Source organism: Nicrophorus vespilloides, unplaced genomic scaffold (genome assembly GCF_001412225.1).
Source record: "Nicrophorus vespilloides isolate i.1.1-1 unplaced genomic scaffold, Nicve_v1.0, whole genome shotgun sequence".
NCBI classification, from domain to species: domain Eukaryota; kingdom Metazoa; phylum Arthropoda; class Insecta; order Coleoptera; family Silphidae; genus Nicrophorus; species Nicrophorus vespilloides.
The window spans coordinates 20,020-28,720 of record NW_017098377.1 but is presented as its reverse complement, the minus strand read 5'-3'; the positions used below and the strand labels follow the sequence as shown (position 1 = coordinate 28,720).

Genomic DNA, 8,701 nt, shown 5'->3' with positions numbered 1-8,701 from the left:
GAAATGTGAAAACACTGTCTTTTGTGATTCATTCTATGTATTATAGTTTTCGAGAAAATCAATGAAATGTAAAAACTGCTTTTTCGAGCATTTTCAAAACTTTGAACAGCGAATTACAGCCAAACGGTAAAACCACAATTGATTTTCTCGAAAACTATAATAGATAGAATGAATACAAAAGCAGTGTTTTCACATTTCATTGATTTTCTCGCCAAATAATTACATACTTTTGAGGGAGGCGTAGTAACATCAAGTCTGGAAACAACTGACCTAAGCTGTCGATGCCTCATACACAAAAAAAAACAATTCGCTTTCCTTAAATTAAACGAAATTAACGATATCGCAATTGAAACTTATCGCTGTAATTATTAATTATTGATGTACTTCAAACTAATTCTATTAATTGAGCCAATCAAGATTAAATTTGTGCAAAACGCGTTCCATGAACATGAGTCATAATGGATGTGAATCAGCTTCGCAAAAGTTCCTCATTTGCGCGTAAACAATATAATTTCTATGAAAGTCTCACCTTATCTCCAGCAGATAAATCCAAGATGTTCCTCACGGTGATGTCTATTAAAACTTTAATATCGTTCGTGTAGAAGAGACCTGCCGTCGTCTGATTTCCAAATAGATCGATGAACAACTTCACAACGGAATGAGGAGGTGCAGGTTCATGATCAAATATCCTTACTGGATCCTCTGAAAAAAAAAACAGTTTTTTTAGTATTTTGTATTATTAAACTAGAAAATTACCTTCTCTGTTGAAAAGCAATAGAATTTTCTCAGTGAAGATCTTAGCAACATCCCTTTCCGATAACGCTCTGAGGACGACGTTGTCATGCGGTTCGTTCGTTTTGAACTGCAAATTAAACGAAATGACCAAGTTGAGAAACAGATCCTGTATTTCGTCCTCGATGTCATCCCTCGGCGGATTCTCGATGTTGTTCAGGATGAAGCGCAAGAAATGCACTCCAAGGAATTCTAACAAAAATAATAAATATAATTAAAAAACGATTTACAATAAGGTAACAAAAATTGCCGTAGCTTATGTTATTAGAATTACCTAAATGCGTTATGGGCATTTGCTCGCCCATCGAGAACATCATGGTTAGCAGAAGGGAAGAATAGTTTAATTTTTGGATATTAGTGGGATTAGCCATCATGTCTCTGCAAAGTGTTACACAATTAGTTGCTACGATAAATTATGTTGATGGTAAGTATGTACCTAGCCAATTCTCCGGGTAAAACCGAATTCAGCATGATGTTGAGGATGGTTTTATCGAGGCCGCACATGCATCCGAAGGCCTGAAGAAGAAGTTGCCTGATGGACCACCTGATCTCCATTTGGTAATATTGGATCAAGGTGGTGATGACATGGTAATGGTCCGCGGAGATTACGTGCTTGCAAATACTCACATCCGCATTCGACTGCAAAAAAAAATAATATCCATTAAGAAAGGCTTCGATAATCCAATAAATGGAAATTATGCATGCCCAATGTTGCGTAATATCAAGTTAAATAACTCTCACTTTGATCTGCTTTTTTAGCCGAGAACGCATATACTTAATTACGACACTTTCTACTTCGTATTTCTCACTGTTTCTTACATATTTTTTTTATACTTCTCCTCCAGATTTCTAATTTATAAATATTGTTATAACTATAAAGAGATTCATTTGCACAATGCATACTTTCATTATAGAAACAACAAATGATAAAATCCCATAATTCTAATTAATTACCAAAATTGAAATAAGCTCAGAAATGTAGTCCTTGATTGTGTCCTCGTCCTCGTGAAGCATCCAGCTGCGCTGCTGCGAATCCTCCTTGCAAAAGGTCAACTCGTGGAAGATGATCTTCAAGCGACTAGCGTCGTGCGTCTGCTCAATCTGCACATCGTCCACCGCCAAATTCTCTTGCGTATGCGACAGAATGGTGCTCAAATAAGGGAACACCGAGGCTGGAAGAAGCTCGTGCAATCCCTGGATCACGGTAGCAACAGCCACCCTCGACATCTCATGCGACAGCTGCGTGTTGATCCTCACGTTCTCAACCAAATCATAAACGACCTGCGAACTAATCACCGGACTGCTGCCGCTCAATTCCTGCACATTACCATCAGACTTTTTCCTCCTACTCTCCTTTTCCTCATTATGCAAATTCTCAATACTTTTCTTCACGTTCTCTTTGGTCGTCCTCACAGGCCTTATCGGCTCCTCAACAATATCCTTCTTACCCTCCACCTTGCTGTTACTATTCTGAAATGTAGCAGTTGAATTGCTCTTAACAATCGATTCCAATTGGCCCTCGGAATTCTTGTAAAGCAATGAAGGCATGTTATCAGACTCCGGATTGCTGTACTCAACATTCCTTTTCAATTCCTTCAACCTGAGCAGCAGCTCCTTCTTATCGGAGAACAAGTATTCAGGGGAAATCTCGTTCCTCCTCACATACTCTATCACATTCTCCATGTACTGCAAATAAAAGGATGGGGACACTGTGAGTGTTTCCACATAGTTGGAAGGTATGAAACCCATCTCTCCTCTCTCGTTGATCACTTCCCACCAGTTCTTATGCTTAGTCGTGGTCTGATGCAAGATGAAATAATCGTTGGCTTTGAAGCTCAGTGTCTTCGCATAGGTTGCCTTAAAGTCATACAAACTCCTCAGCATATCCAGGCTTGCTGCACAGCAAAGTGTTAATCTTTCGAAACATCCAATTAGCTTCAATTGATGTGACTTACCCAGTCGAATCATGGTGCTGGACATTGTACTCCTTCTATTAGCAGTTACTTCAGCAGCGCATAAATGATGTAATCCTATTTTATTATTAAACTAATGAAACTACTCGACGACAGACAGGAGACAACTAGGTTTTGTTTATGTTTCGATTTTACTGTCTCCAGCTGATCCCCACTGAGCGTTAAGGCGGGGAGCGAAATTGATTTTGCGCAAAAAATCGTAATAAATTACTAATTAAAATCAATTGAAAACGATTTCTCTTGGCTTAATACAACTAATACAAAGATTTCAATTGGTTTACATCTAATAATGATAATTAAAAAAAGCCATATTTCAAGATCATGTAGTCTATGAGCAGCAAATCAAGTTGCATAAGATCCTGGTGTAATTTGAATAGTCTTTGCAGCTTACGTCTGAAGAGGATTTTGATTGAAGAATTTGAAGTAATTAGGAGCAGTTTAATCCCATTTTCCACACTAATCGTTTCTTGAAGTTCTTATCCATTCCAATTTATATTGGGGTAAGTTGAAACTGCTTATTTAATCGCCAATATTGTTTTGTAATTTGCCTCCAAATTATTTAAGGTTATAAAAGACGCTCTTCTTTAACCTTTAAATATATTTTCAAATATCTAGATAAACTGAGATGTAGTCTAAACCATTTAGGATAGAAACTAAAGTTTTAATGTTTCATCATGTAAAATTGATGTTTCTACTGTTTATTGCTTTTAGTATAAATCTATTGAAAAAGTGTAAAACTTTGTGTATTTGGTGGTAAGTATAGTGTTCTATTCTTTCACTTTTAATATAACATTAAAGTGAAATATATGTACTTTCTTAATGAAATCTTTATTTAATTGCTTTATGGATTTGGTTGTTGGCAATTATCACGTCTTTTTGAAATTTTTATTAGCGTTATTTTTAAATAAATACATTATATTTAGTAACGAATTTAATATTCGCCAATCAAAGCGAGTAAGCATTTCATGTAGTGTCCAGAAGTGTCATCCTCGATGTCTTCCTTCAAGGTCCTCTCGTACTTGGAATGATAATGCGCTTTGATTTCTTCCATGTCGATCTCGCACCTGGAGACGATCAACCTGATCAGCTGACGATCGTTCGTTCCCAAGCCCTTGAGGGCCTTGTGGATGCGCCTGGCGAAGAAGGCGGGACGGTTACGTGTCGACCTGATGATGGCCAACAGACATTCCTTAGCGTCACCGGAGAACTCCGAGTCGACGGCTTCCTCGATGTCGTGTCCGGTGATGTTTTCGTATTGATTGAAGACACCTTTCAACTGTTCCAAATTGCGTTGGCAGAAGACCATATTGAAAGCGGACTCATCAGTTCCGAGGATCAATTCACCTGTTACGAAAAGCACATATTTGAATTGAATTGAGCAATTTTATTAAAGAAAGTTGCGAATTTCTGGGAAGAATCGTTTTCTCATATCGTTGCTAAATATATTGTATTTACCTGCTTCCAAGAGAGATTGCGCATCGGAATGAGCAGCGTCCATGTCAACGTCGTCGCTTTCATCTCTAGCCCCGTTGCACAAGGAAACTAGGCATCTCTTCAAGGTACCAGAGGTATCTCCAATAATGTCATCTTCCAACTGCTTTCCGTACCCTTAAAACAGAAACAAATTAACGCTTTATTTTTCTATCATATTTCTAATAGAATTTACTTGATTCGTAGGCTTCACGGACCAAGCTCATTTCGTAATTGTTCAACGAGCAGAGCATTTCGATGAGGCAGTCTTCGTCGGTTCCCAAACCGCTGATGGCGACGTGCAATTCCTTCGCGTACAAATCCGGCGTTGGCCTCATCAGAGCCACAAGGAGATCCTCGAAGTGACCGCTCGATTCGCTTTTCAAATCGTGCACCAAATCCTTAAAGCATATAACCATTAAACATTTCGATCGTCTTAACAACAGTGGGAATTGATTACCTTTCCGTACATGGTTTTGAAAGTCCTATCAATCTCTTGCCTCTGCTCGTTCGATCTGTGAGCCAAGACGTCGATGATTGCGTGTTCGTCGGTGCCGAAACCCTTCATCGCCTTGCGAAGAACCTCGGCATCGGCGGTAGCGTCGAAATCCTCAGCCGGACGAACCGTGGGAGTGTACTGAATCATTAACGAAATTGTAACGATTTCAATTGCTTTTATTTTGCAATTAGTTAATTGTAATTGAGGCGTGTAAAGGAAATTGTAGTCACATGCCATCCTCGAGTTATGTAAATTTCGTGGGATCGGCATAAGGCATTGACATGTAAAGCGTTTTATTGTTATTTGTCGACACGTCTGTTATCATTCCTGCTCTAATTATTTATTCAAATTATTCATAATGCAATCAATAACCCGTTTGTTGGGACCAGAACCCGTTGCGCAATCGCCTATTGATTATGGCTTTCCGATTATCTGGCTTCAATTGAAAAGTATATTTCAAGTATGAAAGATAAATTACGTCCACTTATCGACAATAATTGCGCAACGAACTTCTGAGAAATATTTATCGCATTCATCAACATTTTATATTTATTTAACAATAATATTAATTAATTGAATAATGATAATAGCTTTAACTTGTGTGTTGAGTTTTAAAGTATTGCAAGTGCAAAGTTTACGAAGCTTAACGAAAGTTTCTTACGTCTGCGTAACGGCTTAGATCCATGTTGTTTGTTGTTTTTTTCCCAAAGTTCTGCGAGGTGGAAACCCAGTGACACGATCACCAGTGTGTATTTGTTGTTCGGAAGGTCATAAAAAACTGTGCACGACAAATTACCGGCAACGTTTATATTCCAATTCCTCTGCTCCTGCGCGATATTACCATCAGAGGACGGTAATCTTATCTTTTACTCCCAACAATATTTGATAAGAATCTTATTTTTGTTGTACCTGCAGATATTTGCATGGGGGGGAATCACGGAATATTGTTGTTCATCTCGTTCTTATTATCGGATTTTTCCCACTTGCATGATGTATTGATTTCTAGAAGTTATTAATAAATAAAAAAAATTGTGATTGCCTCCTATTGCGCAAACACGTATTCAATTATTATATAATAATATATGGATAATCTATTCTAGTCTATATAATTCTATATTAAAGATAGGATTTACGGTTTGATAATATTCATGAGTTGTTTAACTGCAGAACGTAAATAAATCTTAAGTGCACTTTACCAGCTAAAACAATTGCGCTAGGTGAGATCACTGCATCATGCATGGGTTAATAATACTCGATGTTGCCTTGCTTAGGATTCTCGCACATTTGTGTTGTTTTTTTTTTTTAGTTTTTGGCACGGTTTGTCTTCTTCGTTTTACGATTTTCCCTTTCATAATAATACACGATTTTCTATTTAAATCTCTTTGACTTCAAGTTTACTTTAAATTATTTCAACACTTTCTATTTCAGTGGATAAACGAATATTGATTTCAGTCGTTATGAATTGAGCGTGATGAGCAGTAATTTCTTGAATTATTCAGTTGCTTTTTTTATTATTATAACTCTACAGATCAATATAACATGTAAATTGGATGTGTTTTCTGGGCGAATTAATTACTTTTTTTTATCTTCATTATAATCGCCGTCACGAAGTTTAATTATTTGTATGAAGTTTTAGACTTTATTCAGTAGAAATGTTTAAAATAAGAACAATGTATTAACACTTTATTGATAATTCGTTTCTTCTGAGAAACTTGTTACATTCTGCTTCAATATAATAAATATTATTATATGCTATTTCTTTTCTTCATTAATATAAATAATATAAATATTCCATTTTCTTTTCCACTTAATTTTCGGCAATAAGGGCGAGCAATAGTTTGCTGTAATCACCTCCAGAGTATTTCTGCAAATGAATTAACACAATTTAGATAAATAACATTTGTATTTCGAAGCTTTCTCACTTTGATGTCCTTTTCGAGATTGTGTCCGTATTTCGTTTTGTAATCGATTTTCACGTCTGCCATATCGATACTACTCCTGGTAACAATAAACCGTATCAGTTGGTTATGTTTTGTCGTCAGCAGTTTAAATGCGCCGCGAATTCTCTTTGCAAAGTGCAAAGATGGACACAGCACGTGCCTCGCGATTGCCAGAAGACATTCCTTCGAATCTCCCGAGAATTCGCTCTTTATACTCTGCTCAATTTCTTTGCCTGAAAGTATTTTGTACTGCTCGAAGACGACCCTCAAATGCTCGTAACTTCTCTGGCAGAAGATCTGGATGAATTCGTCTTCGTCTGTTCCCAAACGTTTAGCACCTTAAACACATATTATTGCTACAGAATATAAAGTATAAGAGATAATATTATCATTATTAGATAACGTGATTAAATTTTTATAATCAATAATTGAGGAATTCACAAGAATTTCTGATAATTTATTTTATCATCAAGATAAGTTAGTCAAATTTAGTTACTTAAGTAATATTTTCGTTTCAAATTGATACTAGTAATTGATCTTTTTTTTTTAATAAGTCGTTAGTTGTGAAAGGTTTTCATCAAAGTTTAATCCAGTTATCTAGTAATTATACCTGCGTTGTATAGGGCTTTAGCATCTCGCTCGACTGCGCTCATATCAATTACACTACTTTCATCCCTTCCAGCATTGTTCAGTGCTACTAATAGCCTTCTAAACGTTCCCGAGGTGTCACCAATTATGTCGCTCTCCAAGTCCTTTCCGTAATCTAAAAGAGGCCGGTAATTAGTTAATTATATACGCTTCGAGCGTGCAGACGAAACTCACTTTTCACGTAAGCGTTCCTCACCGCTTTCAGTTGATTATTTGTCAGCGTCGCCAGTATTTCAATTAGGACATCCTCGTTCGTGCAGATACCCCTCAGGGAGTCGTTCAGTTCCTTCGCGTAGTAGCAGGGGAGCGGCGTGACCAACGCAATGAGCGCATCCCTGTAATGACCGCTCGTCTCGTCCTGCAAATCCTGCTGCAGATCCTGAAATATCCAAATCACAGTTGCCACAGCTTCTTTCGCAGATATTCGCCACTACCTTTCCGTACATCGTCTTGTAATACACGTTGATTTCCATCCGCTGCTCGTAGCTTCTCTTCGATAAAATATTGGTCAAACTCTTCTCGTCGGTACCTAAACCTTTCATAGCCTTCTTCAAACATCTCGCGTCTTCTTGAGGATCGAACGGATCCACCGGCCGCACCGTTGGGTTTATCTGAAGGATTAATTGTTATATCTTCAAAATAAAACACTAATTACTTACGTGCTGATTACTCATTGTCCGGAGCTCTTGTTCGAATAGCAGCTATTCTCACTATACAACTTCATCTTATTTATTTTATAGATGTCGCAATGACTAATGCTTAGATAACACCTCTCGACAAGACTGGATAGATAATAAATAAAACTATAGCGAAAATCTCACTGATTCATCAAATTCGAAATTGATGTAATCTTCAATAATCATTTCAATACATTTATTATAATCGATAAAACTTAATGTTCACAACATGTAATGCTTTATTTTCATTTATTTATAAAACTGTTACTATGTTGTAATGGATAATAATCCATAATAACATTCTTTGTTTCAAGGTTTTATCCTAATCGATATTGTTATCCATAAAATAACCGCTCCCGGAATGAAAATGATTCATTTCGCCATTAACGTTTCAAATAATTACACAAAAAAAGTGATAAGACTTCAAACTGTAATTGAATGTATTATTTTTTTTTAATTTCATTAGTCTTATAGCATGAAAACTGTGTTTATATTTTATGAAGCGATCTTCTAATGCTCTTCTTCTGATAAAGCTGCTGTTTATGGATCCATGAAGTGGCTTTTTTTTGTTTAGTTAATAACCCAAACCATATGGTTCTTGTTTACTTAACTGGGTAAATATAGAAAATAACATTTTGTCTTTTTATCTGCGTAACGCATATCTTTCGAAGCTTCCGATCATAATTTATATTAATCACCAAT

General features: G+C 36.6%; 3 protein-coding genes across 3 annotated transcripts; all 3 read right to left on the bottom strand.

The window, feature by feature from the left end:
- Nucleotides 1-500: 500 nt before the first annotated feature.
- On the bottom strand, nucleotides 501-2,973 carry LOC108562292 (NCK-interacting protein with SH3 domain). Its single transcript, XM_017920583.1, has 6 exons — nucleotides 2,748-2,973; nucleotides 1,747-2,687; nucleotides 1,229-1,431; nucleotides 1,067-1,170; nucleotides 757-984; nucleotides 501-702 (listed from the first exon to the last, which is right to left on the bottom strand). Exons 1-6 carry the CDS (start codon nucleotides 2,770-2,772, stop codon nucleotides 515-517), a joined length of 1,689 nt encoding a protein of 562 aa, XP_017776072.1. The 5' UTR covers nucleotides 2,773-2,973; the 3' UTR covers nucleotides 501-514.
- A 663-nt stretch (nucleotides 2,974-3,636) lies between these two features.
- Nucleotides 3,637-6,025, bottom strand: LOC108562291 (annexin B11-like). The gene is made up of 6 exons (XM_017920582.1): nucleotides 5,931-6,025; nucleotides 5,396-5,736; nucleotides 4,696-4,872; nucleotides 4,432-4,636; nucleotides 4,221-4,373; nucleotides 3,637-4,109 (listed from the first exon to the last, which is right to left on the bottom strand). The coding sequence occupies exons 2-6, from the start codon at nucleotides 5,417-5,419 to the stop codon at nucleotides 3,697-3,699; spliced, it is 972 nt and encodes a 323-aa protein (XP_017776071.1). The 5' UTR covers nucleotides 5,420-5,736; nucleotides 5,931-6,025; the 3' UTR covers nucleotides 3,637-3,696.
- Nucleotides 6,026-6,524: 499 nt separating this feature from the next.
- Nucleotides 6,525-8,155, bottom strand: LOC108562293 (annexin B9-like). Its single transcript, XM_017920584.1, has 6 exons — nucleotides 7,982-8,155; nucleotides 7,757-7,933; nucleotides 7,497-7,701; nucleotides 7,285-7,437; nucleotides 6,657-7,012; nucleotides 6,525-6,598 (listed from the first exon to the last, which is right to left on the bottom strand). Exons 1-6 carry the CDS (start codon nucleotides 7,994-7,996, stop codon nucleotides 6,542-6,544), a joined length of 963 nt encoding a protein of 320 aa, XP_017776073.1. The 5' UTR covers nucleotides 7,997-8,155; the 3' UTR covers nucleotides 6,525-6,541.
- Between the last annotated feature and the right edge of the window lie 546 nt (nucleotides 8,156-8,701).

Excerpts from the sequence above, each read along its gene's own strand:
- LOC108562291 (XM_017920582.1), bottom strand. The coding sequence starts at position 5,419 with ATGGATCTAAGCCGTTACGCAGAC. Across the intron at positions 4,873-5,395 it reads ATCTAAGCCGTTACGCAGAC|TACACTCCCACGGTTCGTCC; the intron begins GTAAGAAACTTT and ends TTAATGATTCAG. Across the intron at positions 4,110-4,220 it reads GCAATCTCTCTTGGAAGCAG|GTGAATTGATCCTCGGAACT; the intron begins GTAAATACAATA and ends TTTTCGTAACAG.
- LOC108562293 (XM_017920584.1), bottom strand. Across the intron at positions 7,702-7,756 it reads ACAAGACGATGTACGGAAAG|GATCTGCAGCAGGATTTGCA; the intron begins GTAGTGGCGAAT and ends TGGATATTTCAG. Across the intron at positions 7,438-7,496 it reads GAGGAACGCTTACGTGAAAA|ATTACGGAAAGGACTTGGAG; the intron begins GTGAGTTTCGTC and ends GGCCTCTTTTAG.
- LOC108562292 (XM_017920583.1), bottom strand. The coding sequence starts at position 2,772 with ATGTCCAGCACCATGATTCGACTGG. Across the intron at positions 2,688-2,747 it reads CAGCACCATGATTCGACTGG|CAAGCCTGGATATGCTGAGG; the intron begins GTAAGTCACATC and ends TTTGCTGTGCAG. Across the intron at positions 985-1,066 it reads AATGCCCATAACGCATTTAG|AATTCCTTGGAGTGCATTTC; the intron begins GTAATTCTAATA and ends TATTTTTGTTAG.